Raw genomic sequence first — 20085 nt, 5'->3', positions numbered from 1 at the left:
AATATTTCTGACAATATTACCGTTTCACGACTTCTTCGTCATGCTGATGAAAACAGAATAGTTCGAAACCGGAGATTTGCAACTGGGTCAAAGATTATCATCCCATTTTGTGTATCACAGGCCAAAGCCTTTGGAAGATCCAAAGATTGCAAAGGATAAAACCAAATGCAATCAAAGGATCAAACCTTTGGCAAAGATCTGTGAAAATACAAACTTGTATTTTCAAGAGTGTAAACTCTATTTGTTGTTTTGCATTTTCTCTGTTTCGGCTTCAATTCACCTCTTCAGCTAGAGAAGTGTGATGACAAAAATTCTGTCGATCACTACTCTACGATAGAATGGAAAAGGAAAAATCTCTAACGAGAAATTCCAAATTGTAGAATTTGATACACCTCCACAAATGCTATTGCTTTGTCTTTTGACTTAGCTTTGTAAAAGACCCCACATTTATGCGTGTTTGGAATGTTCACGACAGTACAGGTGAATAAGGAATAATCCACCAATTGTCAATCTCAATCGTGTTTCCGTGGCAGCTGATGGAAATAACACCTGTTACTGACAGAATGATGTGGATTTGATAATGAAGTGGTATAGAAAACTCATATATCTCGTTTCATTTGAGTCCTATAAAAATTTTTCAATACTAAAAGAGATATTTCGATTACACAATATTACTTCAGGCCCTTTTTAGGCCCCTTTTAAAGAAATTACTTTGAATACAATATAGCCTAAAATCTAAGTAGGACATAACTTATTTTACAGACCAATTTTCATAGCAATCAATTCAGCCATTACTGAATGAAAAGATAACAAAATACAGACAGCAACAAATTAAAAAATGCGACTTTCGGTCTCAGGATAGTTCATTATACATGATAACATCAATTATTTTTGCGAAAGCGAAAATTACCGGAAAAATTTAGGTTACAGTTTTATTATTAGTAGTAATCAGGTAAAGAGGGCGACAGACAAACACTACTCATAGTCTAGAGATATAACAAGTCAATTTTTAATGACAGACCTGCTAGTGCTACCTCCTTTAGCTGCAATCTATTTATCAAACAAATCATGTACGGCAGTAATTCTTAAAGTGAAGCTAAAGTGAAGAGTCCGGAAGTGAGTTTTCAAACTAAACTTGGATTTGCTGTTTCATTATGAAAAATGTAACAAAAATACCATGCAATCCCAGCAATAAATGTACCTTACTTTACATTTAAAATGTTGTAATAATTATTTTTATTTTATTAACAAGCTAATTTTTGCAAAATTTTTAAACTCAACTTGAAGTTGAGTGAGTAATAATTAGTGAGACTACAATTTAATAGCTTAGACAGACAAATCTCGATACAACAATTTCCTGCGGACTAAAAATATTGTATCATTATATCAGGTTTACTGTTTGTATTGAGGTGTTATGAAATTTTATCCATCTTCACGGTTCTGAAAGATAAAACAGTAAAAGTAAGTATAAAACAACATTACATACTATGAAATAACATTTATGCACTATTTGATTATCCTGCATGACGCACAAATTCATTTAATATTCAGGCTTTTTTTATATCAGTACTGTACTCTGTCTTTCGGTTTTAAGGTTTTCAGCAACAAATATGTTTCTTATTGCTTCGAGCACAATCAGTTGTTCCAGTGATATAGTGGAGACACAGTCTAGTATATACAGTCACTAAGCTCAATACTTACTAAACATGCATCCATAGATAGTTGCTGACCACCAGGATCGCTACTATCGTCTCATCACAGACTCTTTCCCTAGCAGATGATAAAATGTATTGTACTTTCGATTTCGTGTTCTTTTGAAAAAATTAACACCTTCCTTCCACTATTGAATATGAAATACATAATGTTTATATATTATTTTCATAAAGTATATATTATATTTTATAAACTCACCTTCCTGGATCTTTCGGAAGGATAACTCTGACCTCTTTTTCTTACAATTTGTAGTGCTACAAACGTCTCCTTGTCCCATATTACGAGTATTACTCAAATTATTGTATTTTAGCCATTTACAGTTATTACAACCGATAACGAACATTTCCATAGTTTACACAACTTTTCACAACATTGCGAAATACGGCACAGTCAATGCCTTTTCGATCTAGACCAGGCCATAATGTATGTTCGGGTTTTCCATTTCAGTGTATGGAGCTCAGTGAAATTTTATATTATAACTTTATTGCGTATCATTGATAAGTTTTATTTAGTGTAATGTGTCCATAAGTTCCGTTTACTTCTTGTTGCATAATATGTTGCAGAAATAATTACAAAACTGTGTTATTTTAATGTGAAGAGAATTTTACATGTTAACATAATCTGTTCGCATCAACATTTTAAGTTTAGAATTGAAGCTATTTTGAGGTTTAATAAAAAAGAATTTATATTGTGATTTTAATTTAGCACATCTATCTTCCTTAATTGTAAAAATTTACCACACAGTACCACTCCTATGAAATTAGTGTACGTATGATTGTGTTATTTTGTCTCTTAGGTAGTAAATAAATACATCTTACATGTTAACCAGGTACGATAGAATTTAACACGTGAAAGACATATAATACATATTCCGAAATAAATACAATAATTCAGTACTCAATTGTAATATTGAAATACAGACATATTGAAGGTGTGGGGTGTCATACATGACATTATGTTTAATTATAATGTATAATTGCGAATATAGGAATATAAGTTAAATATAGTAAGCATAACCTATAATTTCCACATGAATTGCAGAGCATTGGAGCCCACTAAAATTAGATAGAAAGGGGCAACTGGTACAGTAAACATAACCTATAATTCCAACATATCTAAATATCCTTGCGGTGCAACTGAAAATTATTGAATCGTGCATAAATGAATGTACAAGAATTTCCCAATATTTAATCGAAATAAAGGCAGGTATTACACATACGAAGAACGTAATTTTCACACCAAAAATAATATTACACCTTAACTCGCAAGTAAATTATGTCTGAAGTGTCTCATAATCATTGTTTTAAATTTTATTAATGCAATTACATTACATTTTAGAGAAATATATGTTACTCTTTATGCATTTCAACTAATTTATATGGTTGAAATGCCACCCTTCGTGATCGGGTTAAGCGAGTCACATGGTCTGCCTTACAGCCTTACGATAGCAGTGGCACAGTCTATTGTTCCTAGTACTCACAGTGCTCCAAGCTGCTAGCAACTATCGCGAGAAATGCAAAAAATCATCCCAGCTTTGTGACTGTATATACTAGACTGTGGTAGAGATATTAAAACAACTTCAATATAGTAATGTCCATGTCTTCTCCTGCCGCAGTTTTAAACACTTATGTTCAGCATTAATTTTACCACTTGCGACACTTTGCGACACTGTCCTTTATTTCCTTGCATTTCCTTATAAATGTTGTGATTGTTGACTGAGCAAACCCAAACCTTTTAGACCCTTTAGAATGCTTCAATCCTTTACCTAAATCACTAAAAGCAAACTGATTTGTTTTCGTGTTATACCTGCCATCATTAACAACTAACACTAGAATGTGACAGGCACCAGGCAATCAGGAAGACTGTGGCAGGAACCATAAAGACAAATCCTGTTAAAGGTCAAGCACCTTTGAAGTAGGTAGACTTCTATTGTAACACTTCTTGCATGATCTGTCACGAAAAGTATGAAAGAAGGTAGACGAAATAATGGGAAAATATCTTTAAGAGGGTGATATCAGGTGACCCATAAAATGTATCATTGCAACAGGGTTTATCATTATATCAGTTTTCACTATATGGAGCTTTGATGTCAATATATATATATATATATATATAAAATTCTAGAAGACTTCCACTTGTAGCTCTCATAAGGAAAGGGTTTATTTGTCTGCCAACAATAATCAGCTAACATACCAGGTATCCATCTACTTTCCTCTGTATCATTTTCCCATGACAGTAATATGCTGGTGAAAACATTCTTCATGTCTATCACTCACAGCACCTATGTTGGGAGTGACGAAACTCAAGTGGAAATGTATTTTCAATAACATATTATATCCCAAAATTGTATATGCCTTTAACATGTCCTTAATAATTTCACTGTAATTTTCAGCCCTTACATTTCCTAGAAAATTACTGTACACAGTCTTGAATCTCGCCCAGGTTTCTTTCTCATTGTTCAATAGCAGATCTTCAAACATTCTATCTTGTATTATTTCACAGATGTGTGGGCCAACAAAAATTTCTTTCAATTTAACTTCATAATAATCTTGAAAATTTTCTTTTGAATACCATACCTTCCCTGTTTAAAGTCTTTACAAAGTCTTTCATTAGACCTAACTTAATGAGAAGTCTCAGTAGAAAAATTCTGTCTCGCCTTTGCATAATGGTACATATTTGACATTCATTTCCTCTGGTACCAAAGCATACCTTACAGACCACTCTCTTACTTCATAATGTTTCTGCTTAGTCCGACTGTACTTCTTGCACAGAAAGCAGCAAAATTTGGTGAAATCACACCATATCCCTAGTAGTAACCCCATAAATAAATAACCGTCACATCTGTGCATATACAGTTTACCACTAATTAAATGACTCTATCATCTGCACACAATTAAACACACAGCTTAAAGGAACAAAGTCTATAACTGATATACAAAAATTCACACAGACTGACGAACAACTTATTGTACCTCACAAATACGAAAATATACTGAAACTAAATATTATTGCCACTCTACACTCCACAATGTCATAAAAACTGGATTCTCCAACCATTTTGTATAAATTTTAAATTTGTACATTGAGAAGGAAATTAGAGAGTCAAGGAAATTCAAAACACACTAGAAGGAGGTTAGGGTTAGTAATGAAGAAAATATACAATATTTAAACCATTTAATTGGGGAGGAAAATTGGGACACTGTTTTTGCATAAACTTCAGTAAATGCAGCCTATGAAGAATTTTTTAAAACTTTCAATTATTGTTATCAAACAGCAAAGCCTAAAATAAGAGTAAAATTTAAAGATAGGAAGAATAAGTGGATCACATCTCGCATAATGATATAGAGCAAGAGAAGGTTTCGTAGTAAAATAATAAAAACAGGTAATGCTTCAGAAAATTTTTAAAACTATTATCAGCAACATAAGAGAATATAACAAAGTAACTATCGAAGCCCCCCCCCCCCCAAATGGAAACCATTTAAAATCCTCAAATAATAAATCAAGGACAATGGAGAAATTAGCAAAAGAGGAACTGGAAAATTAAAATAGCATTAAAAATACTGAAATTAGTAAGAATGGCATAGACATACACTATACAAACAAGTAGCTAGCAATATGTTTAATGATTATCACACAAGCACTGTATAAACATCTTGAACAGTAATTTGTGAACCCAAAATAACACTATATATTTAAGCTCAGTTACTGAAGTAGAAAGAAATTCAAGAATAAAAAATCATGAGGCATGGATGAGATCCCAGATTATGTAATTAAAAGATGTTGTATGCACATAGCAAAACCACTAACATACATATCAAACTTACCATTATTATTAGATTGTTTTCCAGATAAACTGAAAATAGCCAAGGAAAATCCCTTGTACAAAAAGAGTTCAGAAACACATTGAAAACTATAGGCTAATATCTCAAAATTACTCGAAAGATTAATTTTTTTTTCTTTCAATTGGGTTATTTTATGACGCTATCAACATCTCAGGTTATTTAGCTTCTGAATGATATGAAGGTGATAATGCCGGTGAAATAAGTGTAGAGTCCAGCACCAATAGTTACTCAGCATTTGCTCATACTGGGTTGAGGAAAAACCCCGGAAAAAACTCAACCAGGTAATTTGATCCGACTGGGATTCGAACCCAAGCCACCTGGTTTCGCAGTCAGACGCACTGACCATTACTCCACAGGTTTATGCATGTAAGATTAGTGTCATTATTAACTACGCAGAATATAATAACCAATAATCAGCATGGATTTTGGAAAGGAAAATAAATAAATAGTGTAATTTTATTGTACACTTCTTAAAAAGTATTTATGAATTTCTTGATCAAAAAGAAGTAAATATAGGGTTATTGCTGGACCTCTCTGAAGCATTTGATACCGTAAATCACAGTATTTGCTAAAAAAAATTAGCAGTCATAGAATAAGATGAACAGTTCTATCTAGAAAGAAGTGAAGAAATGGTGGAGACAGCCTACATGAATCCAGAGAAAAATTAAACATTTGACTACCCAACAAAAAATCTATAGGTTTTGGGGTTCCGCAAGGCTTAGTTCTTGGACTGGTATTATTTCTGATTTATATAAATGACGTAGAAGCATATATAAATCATGGGAAATAAATTTTTTATGCAGATGATACTAGTACTCTCATAAGAATCTGCTATAACATATAAACCAGGATGTAAAGGAAACAGTAAATCAACTATCTCATTGGTTTCAACAAAATCAGTTAATAGTGAACAAAGAGAAAGCAATGACATTAATATTTCATTGTGCACAAAACAAAGGCCCTTAATGCCCAGTTATAGACTTTGAAGGCATAACCATTAATTATAGTAACAATACAAAATTCCTAGAGGTATGGTTGGATGAATATTTGAACTGGTATAAGCATACAGAATTCATATTAAAAAAAAAAAAAAAAAACTAAGCAAAATATGTTCTGTTTTATGACTGCTTAAACAAGTTACAACATTAGAATCTACCTGCAATACATATCATACATATACTTCTATTTAGAGCATATGGGTAATGTTTTGGGATAATTTTCCAAATGCCAAAACTATATTCAAACTATAGATAAGAACTATTAGGTCTATAGTACAAATCAATAAAAGAACTAGCTGTAGGGAGTACTTTAAAATTCTGGGCATACTACCTCTACCATGTACACTAGGTCAAAATGAAACTGGACGGCATCTGAAAGACCAAGTTCGAATCAAGAATTTCCATGAGCGCTCAGGACAGCCAGGCTTTGTTCAAAAGATTGCATATATTCTTGCAGTAGTTATAATGGGGAACACAACTATTAATCACTAAAATCTTCGAAGAATATAATTCATATATGAGATTTAAAACAGCCAGATCGTTCAGAGTGTTTAAACAGTGAATATGTAACACAAACACTACACATAACAGGTTCTCAAGTGGAGTATGACTATTGCTCGTTACAATGCTGTTCTTAATGCAGTAGTACTCTTTAGTGTAGTGGTAGAGTGTTAGCTAAGTGTTCGTGAGGTTGCAAGTTCAGATCTTCGTGGAGCTACTGATTTTTTTTTTCTTTGCCTTTTAAATGCATCAGTGAAAATATAACAGGTTTTCGACATTTTTATATCCTTAGAATACTTTCTGTTTTATTATTTTGGCTTCCAGCTTTGGCCAACACGAAACTTAAAAGGAAGAGGGCACATAATTGTTACAAATATATAGGATATCTGTGACATAAAATAAAAGACTGAACTTCTTAAATAGAAAATGAAATCGTTAATTGTAGTATATAACAAAAGAAGAAATACAAAATAAAAGAAAAAAAAAAGCAAATCCTCAATATCCAGCAGAGTAGCCTTCTGCATTTATAATCCTCCTGAGTCTGTTTCCCATAGAATTCACTATTCGTGGGAAATAGTTTCTTTTTCTGGCTACTGCCTCCCACGAAGTCTGGACAAAGTCCCACAAATCATCTTCATTCCTCAGAGGTGGGTTGAGAAAGTTTTTTTGTAAACACATTTTTATTCTAGACCAGAAGTTTTCTATGAGATTCAGGTCTGGCAATTTTGGAGACCAACATATCGCATCAATATCTTGTCTCAACGAAAACCACTCTTGAATCACCTTAGACGTATGGGCTGGGTGGTTGTCCTGTTGGAATTCAAGAATTCCATGAAGAAAATGTTCCCTGGCTTAAAAAAAGCATTGCACGTTCTAATAATTGTTTGTATTTAGGTCTGTTTAATTTTCCTTCAATACAGTGAATTGTTTCAGCTCCCTTTTGAGAAATCTATCCCCAACATGAAACACCTACCCTGCCACTTCTGGGATTGGGAGCAGTGTATTTTTCCTCGTGTCAGGTACCAGATGGATGATAAACAAGAACAGGGCCGTCATTAGCAATGGAAAATCGAACCTGTCTGAAAAGATAACTCTACTCCAGTCGCAGTCAAGATTTTCCTCTACAAATGCCAGTCGATCTATCTTATGTCCATCTGTAAGGATATCTTTACAAGCAGCCCTACACGATCTTATTCTCTCTTTAAACGGATTCTAACATTCTGAATGTGGCCAGGACAATTAACAGCAGCTCTCAAGGTTGTGGTAGTATGAAAGGGGTTCCCTTCAGTCTCCTCGACCAACCTAGCAACTTGCTGTGGCGTGGAAATATGCCTTTTACCACTACTAGGTTTGTGTTGGAAAGTAGCGGATGCCAAATAATTTGTAATCCACCTCCGAGCAGTTTGGTCTGGGACATTAAGCTGTCATCCAGCTTCAGCAGCTGAAAATCCACACTCAGTAACTAGGTGGACTAATGCTTCCCTCATTCCTTTGCTTCAGTGTGACATGGTGGTTGCTATTCAAATGAACTTGCGTCTAGCCTCTGACTGACCAAAGGCTTCCACTTGAGTAAGTAGTAAGAATTTCGCTCGCCAAGTGGCAGTGGTGTTAGAGTTTTTCGTGTTAACAGAAACTTCTGGCGCTAGATGGAAGTAACACTAAAGACAACAATTAGGGGCTTTCATATTAAAATGCTGTGTTAATTATTTTATTAATCCCTGCTGCTTACACTCTATTGCCTAAGGAACATCCAGTAAATATGTTGACGGTTAAATAATTGGCGTTTAATTAATTTGCAAATTGTGCTACAGGGAATATGATTATTACACTAACCTAAATCGTGATCATTAGGGCCTAAACATAGTAATTGTAAACAAGAAGAAAAACCATAATTCTGATGACAAAATATATCTTGATTTCCTGGAATTATAATCACATATTTTCATCAATTTTGTAATTATCTGTAAGTAACATCCGTAACATAAAATTATTCGACTATATTACACTAAAACGAGTTGTAAAAAATAAAAGAAAGGACAAAACAAAAAATTCACTACGGAAATTCGAACTCGAGTGCCTGCATAGAAGTTAAGTAGCTTAACCACTGCTGCACGCCAGGCATGTTGTGGAGGTAACCCAAATCAGTGCCTTGTATTATGGAGTTAACGAAAGCAGCGCACGGAGGTTTACGGTTGTGAACTGCTCACCCGAAGGGACTTAGAAAATTTTAACTGCTCAAGAGGCCGGCCAGTTTCATTTTGACCAAGTGTATATATATTTTTCATACTTTTTACTATTACATCACTGCTTCTATAAAGTTAATTAATTCTTGGAATTCCTCTGTTTCAGGACCTGACTTCAAGACAATTTGGTGTATGTAGATGAGGAGACTTCTCGGAAAAGTCTAAATTCCACACTTCTACAAGTGTTCGTAAAAGTTGGGTTTACATGCTGCAAATGGCCTTATAGCCAAAGTTGGTCTGACCCGTAGTTTTCTACAATAAAATGAAGTTCCAAGTATTGTGTATTTGTATTTATGTTGCATTTAATTATAGTTATTATGTGCTCTTACAATGTATGTAATAATTAATTATTAGTTTGTAAATATGACATGCCCATATCATGTATATGATCTTGTGGATGCAATAAATGTTTATGATTATGATTATTATCATACTAAGGTATTTGATTTTGATGGATTTAATGATTGCGAGATGGTATCTGGCGAGATAAGGCCAAGGATTCTCCATGTGATTAGCTGACCTTCGTCTTACAGTTAGTGAAAATCTCGGAAAATATCCAACCAGATAATCGGCCCAAGTGGGAATGGAACCCATGTCCGAGCGCAGGTCCAGATCAATAAGCAAATGCATTATTGCCTAAGCTGAACTGATGGCTATGATTTTTTTAATTGGTTGTTTAACGACGTTTTATCAACTGCTATGGTTATCTAGCATCTGAATGAGATGAAGGTGATAATGTCAGCAAAGTGAGTCAAGGGTCCAGCGCCGAAAGTTACCCAGCATTTGCTCTTGATGGGTAGTGGGAAAACTCCGGAAAAAACCTCAACTAGGTAACTAGGATCTGAACCCGGACCTGTTCATTTCACAGTCAGGCATGCTAATCATTATTTCACAGTGGTGGCTATGTTCTAATGACTGCAGTTGTTATTCATTACCACAGATATGACAGTATGATCATCATTCAGTGAAGAAAAGAGAATTAAAAAGACAAGTTTTGTTACTTCAGTAGCCTTTACATGAAAATAATTATCATATGAAGAGCTGATTTTGGAAATGAAATTCTGAGTTGTCAAATTCGAAACCGGTATAGTAACCTTGATTGTCCATATTTACTATTCTGGCCATTAAACCGCAAGAAAGACGTATTTTAAGGGTGATAAAAATCCTCACCTTTACTTTCTCTGAATGAGGGGAATTCTAGGCAAAATCTACAGTCATTTCTCAACTATTGAAGTTTAATGCTTATTAGGCAGGTTATCTCTAAATGTCTAAGGCAGCAGAATTCTATGATTGTCAAAGAAGAAAATAAATGAAGAAAAGGAAGTAGAAGATCGTAATCACCACCACCACCACTACCACCACCATCCGTTTCTGTATCCCCAATTATGGGGATTGAGTGTGAAATATCATTCTCCAGTTTTCTCCATCATTCTCCATATTCTCGTTCATTACTTTCACAGCTTTCCTCTTCTTTCCACATCTGTTTCACCTGATCTTTTCACCTTGTCTTAGGTCTTCCGAGAGGTCTCTGTCCACAAACTTTTAATGTCAATGTTTTCTTTCGTAATCTTTTATCATCTTACAATTTTTCAATTTCCAAAATGTTTCTTATTCTTCATTCTAGCTCTACTTGCTTTCTGTACTATGCTGGGAAATAATTTCATCTCTGTTGCCTGAATTCAGCTTTGATCTTTCTTTTCCACGTCCATGTTTACGAAGCATATGTGAAAACTTGTTAAAATATAACTTGAACATATTTTTTCCATAAAAAAATGTTACTAAAAGGTAATAAAGATCGTGATATTGGTGCGAAGTTGCTGAGAAGGTTGTATAAGGCAATAAGACAAGTAATTAGAAAAAATGTAAAGAAACTGACACCAATTCCAACTTTGCCGTATTTGGTTACTAATTCGTACAACCAGATTTCTGACAGAAGTTGAATTCTGAAAGAAGCAGCTATTCTTCAAAGTTTAAATGATACATTGATTATTATTTTACAACTAGGAATTCGAATATTTTATGATATGTCCTAGATACGTTGTTGGAAGGAATGAGGAAACAGAACAGTCGACGATGAAATCTCAAACCTCGTGAATGCTAAGCTAGCACACTTAACATGAATTTGCTCTTGCAATTTGAAGTGAAAACATGCAAATGCAATATGAAGATAATGTTCACAATGCTCTATACCTGTTTCATTTTCCTCTTCAATCACGAAAGCACAAAAGAAAAAGTCTCGCATTAAATTAAGGCCACAGTACAGAAATCTTTTGTGATTTCACCTTATGAACAGTCTGTGTCCAACTTACCATTTTTGTTCGCTTTTGTAGCATGTATGATTAGTGCATCTGGATGCCCTCCACGGACATCAGGTCCCTCTTCATCAGACTTCTTCATGACTAGATATTTGCTGATGTCCAATTCCTCCAATGGATTGCTTTCATCTATCAGCTGTTCTTCACTCCGCTGCACTTGAGTACCATTTTTGAGCGCAGCAGCTGGTATGTTCAGATCTAATCTGCGAATAGCCGGCTTCTTTATTTCTTCTCTACTGGAATATAAAATACAGTATGTCAGTTTATTATACTAAATAAATATCTATCTCACAATCAGTTCAACAATGGTAAATCTTTCACAATTTCTAAGAAATGGAATATTAAATAAATTACACCCCAAAACATGAGACATATAATTATAGATATATTCATACAGACAAAAGTTTATAACATCCATTCATGACATTTGCAATGGCTGAGCGGTCAGACCTTCAGACTGTCATGCAGACAGTTCGAGTTCCAGTTCCAATCAGTAGTGATGCTTGTGGCAGAAGACAAGGTTGCAGTTGGGGTTCTTGTCGGGTTCTCCCATTTTCCCACATTAGACATTAATATTGTGGCAACCATGCTGAAAGATTCTAGTTGCCTCGGGAATCTACGCAAGCCTCCAGCAGGGAGGGAGGCGCGGGATGTGGGGCTCAGGCTTTGGCAGATGCTGAAGCGCAGTGCAGAGAAAAGGAAAAAAGAAGGCTACGAGACAGTGCGACAGAGAGAGCAGAGGAAACGTCTGGAAGTAGAATGTTGTGGAAACCCGGAGGCTTCGCGACACAGAACAATCGACAACGTGTGATTTAATAAATAAAAGCGTGAGCAGCCTTCGACTCAGTCAGTCAGTTAGTTAGTTACTCAGCTGTGAGAGAGCTAGCTAGTCTTCAAGCCTTGGAGCGAGGTGAACCTGAGTTCAACATGCAGTAAACTTGAGTAGGTCCGCAACTGTGGCAGCATCCAGGCGAGTGCGGTGTATCTGGAAGTCTTGGGTTCAAAATGCAGTGAACTTTATCTGGAAGTCTTGGGTTCGAAGTGCAGTGAACTGTATCTGGAAGGCTTGGGGTTAGATGTACCGTGAACTTGAGTGAGTGAGCTAGAAGAACTAGTCAAGGCGAACAAACTGTGAACTGAGAACTGAGAGTTTTGTTTTGTACATAGTACTTTGTGAACATTAGTTAAAATTAGGAGTGCATTGTTGTTCTTCTCAATAATACAGGTGAATTGTCATTGTCGTTCAGTGGAGTGCAATAACGACTACTGTGTTGCTGTGTTGAGTGGAATACCCATTGTTGATGGGTGTGTTATTAAAGTTAGAAACAAAAGTCACACATATTATTGTTGAAAATAAAAGTTACAATATTATTCAGTCCAATCTCCATTCTGTTATTATTCTATAGTATTCCCCAAATGCTGACTGGTGATATATGGAGGGGCCTGGTCTAGGGTCGAATAGGGTTGTCTGCTCGAAACCTGGACATGCAGCAAACTTTACTATAGTCAACCACTGTGGGTTACGAGTATGCCTAACTCGAGGGTATGCATAACAGATTTCAATACAATACAATAAAAAAAAAACAGACATCTATCCACGAAAAGAAAACAGAAAAGAAAACCAAGACTTACAAGTTTCACTGATGAAGATAATTATAGATTGCCTCAAATAAAGACATTTTCACTCTTAAATGAGTTAATAAACAACAAATTGATGAGTGGGACATCACTTACCCATATTTGTACAAATTACAGGAGTAAATGGGTTGCGAAGGGGTAGTGATGTGCATTCTTATAACCTCTCCTACCCAATCCCCCCCCCCCTCACCTTCTGTGGTGCAACCCATTCTCACAAACAAGGCTCTGGGGACTGAATCATGGTGGTATAATTGTTATATCAAATATGGAGACAATGTCATATATATAAAAGCTTCTTCACAAGTTTAAAGATGGCAGTTCCACCACTGGACTTACCTTCTTCTTGCCACCAACTAGTTGAAGGGATAATTAATATGCTTTCAAGTCTTATACAAGATACACCAGTGTTTCGTTCAGACCGTAACAGTTCTTCAAGGGCTAATACTTGAAAGGATGATGATGATGATGATGGTGATGATGATGATGATGGTGATGATGATGATAACATTAGTAACTTAAGTATATGCTATGTACAACTCATATGCTTTAGAGGAAGATCATCAATATTATCACCCTTGCATGTTTTGGGGCTAGGGGTCGATTACAGTCTCTATCCAAATTTTAAAGAGTCAATCTCTTGCCTGTTGGTTGGTAATTTAGAATCTGACGAGGTTTTCTGGTATGGTTCATTCTTCTTGCATTGGATTTCCAATTTCTTCTATAGATTTGTATATAAGCTATGATTAGTTCAATTTGTAGTTCTTTCGTGATGTCAGAGTTTCTCTTATGATTTGTTCTGGAGAGCCTGCTATAGAAGACGAATGGCTCAATTTGACAACTATTTTGAAGAAAGCAGCAACAGAGAGCATTGGCCTCCATTATAAAAGTACAAGAAAACGAAGAATTAGAAAGTGGGATGAAGAAATAAAAAATAAGTATTAGTAAAAAACAAATGGCATATCTAAAATTCTTACAAACAAAAATGTCAGAAGATCACATAGAATATAAGCGAAAGCATGTCAATACCAAAGAACTGTGAGGGAAAAACATAGAGAAGAATGGAACACTTTCGTTTCAAGCCTAGAAAGAGATGGCACATTACCCCGCCCTAGAACATTAAAAATTCAGAAGAAAAAAAAAAAAAAAATTAAACTCCGATATAATAGCATTTTCAGGTACAAAGCCAAATCAGAGTAAAATTTATATAAATAACATATTAATGGAACAAGTCAATTCATTCAATTACCTCGGTTACAACCTTTCATTTGTTGAAGAAGAAGATAATGAATTTAAACATTTTAAGCTTCATAAGATCAGATAATAGACAACATTAAGATATACGGATCATATGTGAAGACAAAGAGGAAGGCAGAAAATAGGAAAGATTGGAGAAAGCTGGATTTGCAGTGAAAGACGTGCCCTTGAGCAGAACACTATGAATAAATGAAGATCCTAGGCATAATCAATCAAGTTGTCAAACTTTCTCAAGTGCAAAGACACACCAGACTTAGGATCTACAAGACTTTTGCACGACCAGTCCTTACATATGGAAACAAGCCGTGGACTATCAGAAGGCCAGATGAAGGAAGACTTACACCAGCAGGAATAAGGTTCCTGAAAATAACTGTTAGCTATTCCCTACAGAAGGAATGAGGATATACTCAAAAAATTACAAATAGACTCAATTATTCAACACAAAAATCAATATAGACTGAAATGGAAAGAACATGTCAAAATTCTCTATATTCGATGCAAAATGAATCTTATCATTATGTTCCAAGAGGTCGCAGAAACTTAGGAAGACCTAAAAAACAATGGATAGAGATAGTAACTGATCTCTAAGTCTAATGATGACTGATGATGATGATGATGATTATGATGATGATGATGACGACAACGACGACGACGATGGCAATGACGATGATAACTCATATACATTCACAACAAGAGTATAATAAACAACTCTCCATTTATTTTATTTAATTTAACCAGTGGCTAGAGCACTGGACTCATAATCCTGGCATACTTCCGATTTATGACTTGTGTAGGATGGCAAGCCCATGGTTCAGTTAACATAGAAGTTTTCTCCACGAGCTCAGGTTCCCCTGTGGTAAACCAATAAATCTGCATCATCATCTCAACTCACTGTGGATGTAATGCAGACCAGTCTCCTATGACATACCCTGAACAATGACTTTGTCGGTAAATTGGCTACACAACTGGCTTCATATGGGTGACTGTATATGTATATTTCGTGTCAGCAATTACATTCACTGTAATGTGGACCTCACAAGTTTGCATACAGTGTCATAATTACATTTATTACCTAAACACTTTTTTGCGGATGTACTATTATATCTAAATTTCATACCTATTATTTTATTCCCTCTTCTTACCCAAATATCAATTCATGCATCCCCTCCTGCCCTTGAATATTGTTTTCATTTCTAGTCACTGCTTTATACCCATCATGAAGTTAGCTCCTATTTCTCTCCTAAGTACTCGTAATATTAATTTTCCAATTCTATTTTTCATTATCATCTAATATTTATTTTACTATACTGCTTATTCACTTCTCTACTTATTTCTTCAACTAGTTTCATACTATCTTTCCCTATAATAATTCTCATCACTATTCATTACTTTGCACTATAACAGTTTCGTTTTTCTCTTCACTATTTTCTAAAACTCTTACATCCATCCCCAACTAATTTCTTCTACGCTCTCCTTCATATCAACACTAATGACTTAATTAAACCTATTCAAAATTGAAGAGGTTGATTCCAAAACCAACTAAGTAAATTTTTGGTGATTTTTAGCTATGCTGCTTAGTGTGTTCTCCTATACATGTTACACAATTCTTAATAACAGAATATGTCAAATCCAACTAAGACATGTCGATTTTAAATGTCAAAATTGATGGTGTTTTCCAAATCCAACTAAGTCAACTGTTGTTTTATTCCAGACCCAACTATGCACACTGGCTATTGACACAGCGCGTTTTATTTCAGTCCTTCTACTGTAGTTGCACGTTGCAGTTCACCACCAATATTCCTGATGTAACATTAAAAAATATCATTAGATTTGAAAAAAGGAATGACGTTCTTAAGCTGATAAAATACATATCCGAGGAAAATAGCAAAGCCAAACAATTTTATGAACAAGCACTGAAGGGGATAATTAGAATACTGTTCGTATGTATGACAAAGAAAAGCCTTTGTTGAAATGAAAATAAATAAAAATAAAAATTTCATATTGAAACTAACATGTATATATTAAGTTCAATTAGGAGTGTAGTAATAAATAGGTTAGGTTTTCATTTCGGTGAAAATAGAATATTGCGATATTCAATTCAACCATTTTCAATTTTTGTAAATGTAAAGTGTAAAATCTACATTACAACTAATAGTAAGTTATGTAATTAAGTTAAAGTATTTGACATAATACCTATAGTATATATATATATATATATATATATATATATATATATATATATATATATATATATAAATAAAATTTTTTTCAGTTAACACAGCATTTGCAATTCAATTCTTTATTTCTGTAATTAAATGGAAATGTAATATTCCATGTTAAAACTAACACGTAAAACATTAAAGTACTTAATAATAAATATGTGCAACATTTTCTTGAGTTAATCAGTATAGGGATATATTCTGAATTTTTTTCCAAATCAAACTAAGTCACGACTTAGTGCAATTTTGAAAAAAAAAAAAACACGTGCCTATAAATTGTAAGATATAAATGTAAATGCCACAAATATTTCGTAATGTCATATCTATGTTATGACGGATGTGGTACAACATAAATTACTCAGATAATAAGCTCTAAAATAATTATTTCAATTTTATTGCTCTCCTGAAAAAAATATTTTTTTGACTTAGTAGGTTTTGGAATCCACCTCTTCAATTGTCACTACCACTATTCCTTTCTTGATCCTTTTTTTTTTTTAATCAATTTATTTATCTCGATCTCATTTTGCTAACTATTAATACTAATCATTGCTTTATCCCTGTACAAATAGATTCGTTGTTTTAGATATATTTCTTACATTAAACCACTGTTCCCTAATTTCACTCATTAGTTTATTTCACTTATTTATCTCACTTGTTTTCTTTAGTCTGTGATTTACTTTTATTACATTTGTATCTCTTTGCTTACTAATAATACTATATGGATGAATGATCTGCCAGTAGTAAAGAAAAAGTTTTGATTGTAGCACAAAATTCTATTTCCCATCATTGTGTAATGTCCACTTAAAATTTACGATATTTCTTTAGTCTTCTCTCACGTGAAGTAATTGTAGCTGTAAATTTATCCTCATGAATGAAATAACAAATAATTAAAGTTAAAAGCTTCTGTTATTATTTCCACTTAAACATGTCAGATTGACGTAAAATCTTAAGCTACAACAACACTGGCATTACTCTCTTCACAAGATGATAATATGCTCTTTCATTACACAGATGAAACACCAAAAATATACAGTAGCACTAACAAGTATGTCACATCGCAATTTATGTATCACAATCTTACTACATTTTCCTGACAAGAGGGTTTATTTTAAGAGCCCTTTGTTTTCTCGTATTCAATTGTCTGCTTCTTTCTTCAATGATTCCTGATTAAACTTTGCACATTTATTTTTACTTCATGTTGGATATAATGATGCTATATTAATTACACTGTTATTTAATGTTGGAAGAACTGGTAATAGTGGGATGAGTCCAAGAAATGTTCGTGAGATTACCTGACATTTGCCTTTCAGTTGGGGAAAAACTTCTGAAAATCCCGACCAGGTAATCACACCCAACAGGTTTGAACCCATGCCCAAGCACCAAGCACAACCTCAAAGCACAGTCACAGTTCATGCTCCTAGATTAAGTCTGTGACTTTTCGTTTTGTGTTGTCGTAATTACGCAAAAACTGCATTACACTTTCAGACTACTTGTACCCTCATTCAAAAAGGAACACGTGACACGTGTGTGTGTGTGTGTGTGTGTGTGCGTGCGTGCGTGCGTGTACAGTGTATTCTTTAACTTTTTTTTACCAAGGTCACTTTAGTGAAATTTAACTGTATAATTTAAAATGTTATATGGTTAACAACCTCACAATCAGTTATATGGAAATTATCTAAGGTAGCTGGCATTCTCTGCAGAAGCAATAAACTAGAGCTATAGACCACACAATGCATCAAATGGAAGGGAATGTATTTTGCATCAAGGACGATGATGTTGATAACATGGCAATTAATGAAGTAATTTTAGAATTATGAAAATGGAAAGGAGAGTACTCCATGTTAAATTACGGTACTCCATAATAGTACGTATTTTTATACGTTTGTAATCACCAAATTAGAATCTGGGCCTCCATTGTGGTTTGCCAATAGCAGTATTTTCTTTAATTATTCTTTCAACCACAAAGAATATTCAGCATCATAATTCAATGTGGGAGAGTCATGACAGACATTTTTCCTGGAACTCCTACCAGGGACAGGGACAGGGTTGTTCTATGTACTGTAAATCCATGGCATAGGATCTACAGCTTCACTTTCCTCTCAGTGGAAGACTAAGAATTTTATCACCCTTCATTGGGTTTCAACCCATCAACTTCAGATCCAACAATTAGCATGATATTATGATGTACCGAAGTACATATGATATTTTCGTTCAGGAATTCTGTGTTACCATATGATGAAGGATGGATAGAACAGAAAAATTCTCTCCGGCACCGGGACTCGAACCCAGGTTTTCAGCTCTACTTGCCGAAGCTTTATCCACTAAGCCACACCGAATTCCAGTTCTGAAGCTGGATCGAATCCCCTAAGTTTAGTTCTATCTCTCAGGAAAAACTGAGAGGATTTGGTCCAGCATCGGAACTGGAATCGGAGAAACTGCAGTTAGTGTCCCGCAAAAAATTTTTCGAAGTCCAATGATGGGACAATGCGCATGCGCAAGACACAGACAAGTAAAGGAGCTACCACACCATAGATAAAGCTGGTGCTCCAACAGTAACATGTACTTAACCGTTTTAGCAGTTACGTTTCACAATAGCTGAGACTCAACATAACAAATGGCGGCAGTTATATTGCATCGTTTAGGGCCGTTTTCTCCAAAGATAGTTAAACTTGGGATAAATTAAACCCGTTCAACTTTACTATTCAGTTTAAACATGCTTCCATTTTCTCCATAAATATCTGACAGCCCACCCGTTTAAACTAATGTTGGCACTAGATGCCCATGGCTTCTCATGTGTTGGCTACACTGAATAACTAGCCAATCGGAGCCAAGATTACTGATGGCGCGTCAGATTTTCAATATGTCAGCCACAGATCACGATGTCAGTTGTTTACAGAGAATTAATGCTATAATCAAATCAACGCGAATAAAGAAGGAATGCATCTACTAGTTTCACAAATAAATAAATAATTTATACCCATGTGAAGTGTTGTGTATCATTTAATCAGCTGTTTTCTTGAATGTATTGGAAAGCGTTCTCGATTCCACTTTTCTCTGATAGGCAAGATCGTACAATAATTTGTATCATGTGTTAATGTGCATTATCTGGTGGCATGTGTGGATCCATTTTAATATAAAAATTAATTTCCTTTAGTTTATTCCTTTCCCTCCGAAAATCACGATCTTAATTAATTTCAAGCTTTTTAACGTGTCCGGTAACCCACTAAATTAGGCCTAACTGATGTACCCAGGATCTTGATAATTCTAAGGGAAATAACTTTTATTTTTAACATTGTAGTATGTAACCTTATCTATTTATGTAATATTCACAGGCCCTAATTTATAATTGGCTAGAATGGGCA

The 20085-nt window shown here is 34.6% G+C and overlaps 1 protein-coding gene across 5 annotated transcripts in view; it reads right to left on the bottom strand.

Moving 5' to 3' along the window:
• Positions 1–20085, bottom strand: part of C3G (C3G guanyl-nucleotide exchange factor) — a 403493-nt gene that overhangs the window by 39184 nt on the left and 344224 nt on the right. For 4 of the 5 annotated variants that reach the window (XM_069820753.1, XM_069820750.1, XM_069820752.1 and 1 more), the window contains one exon: positions 11607–11848. In XM_069820753.1, coding sequence (XP_069676854.1) covers positions 11607–11848 — 242 coding nt within the window. The remainder of the gene's footprint in view (positions 1–11606; positions 11849–20085) is intronic. The other variant, XM_069820751.1, reaches the window with a different exon arrangement.

Source organism: Periplaneta americana, chromosome 3 (genome assembly GCF_040183065.1).
Source record: "Periplaneta americana isolate PAMFEO1 chromosome 3, P.americana_PAMFEO1_priV1, whole genome shotgun sequence".
Classification (NCBI taxonomy): domain Eukaryota; kingdom Metazoa; phylum Arthropoda; class Insecta; order Blattodea; family Blattidae; genus Periplaneta; species Periplaneta americana.
This window is presented reverse-complemented; position numbering and strand designations above follow the sequence as displayed.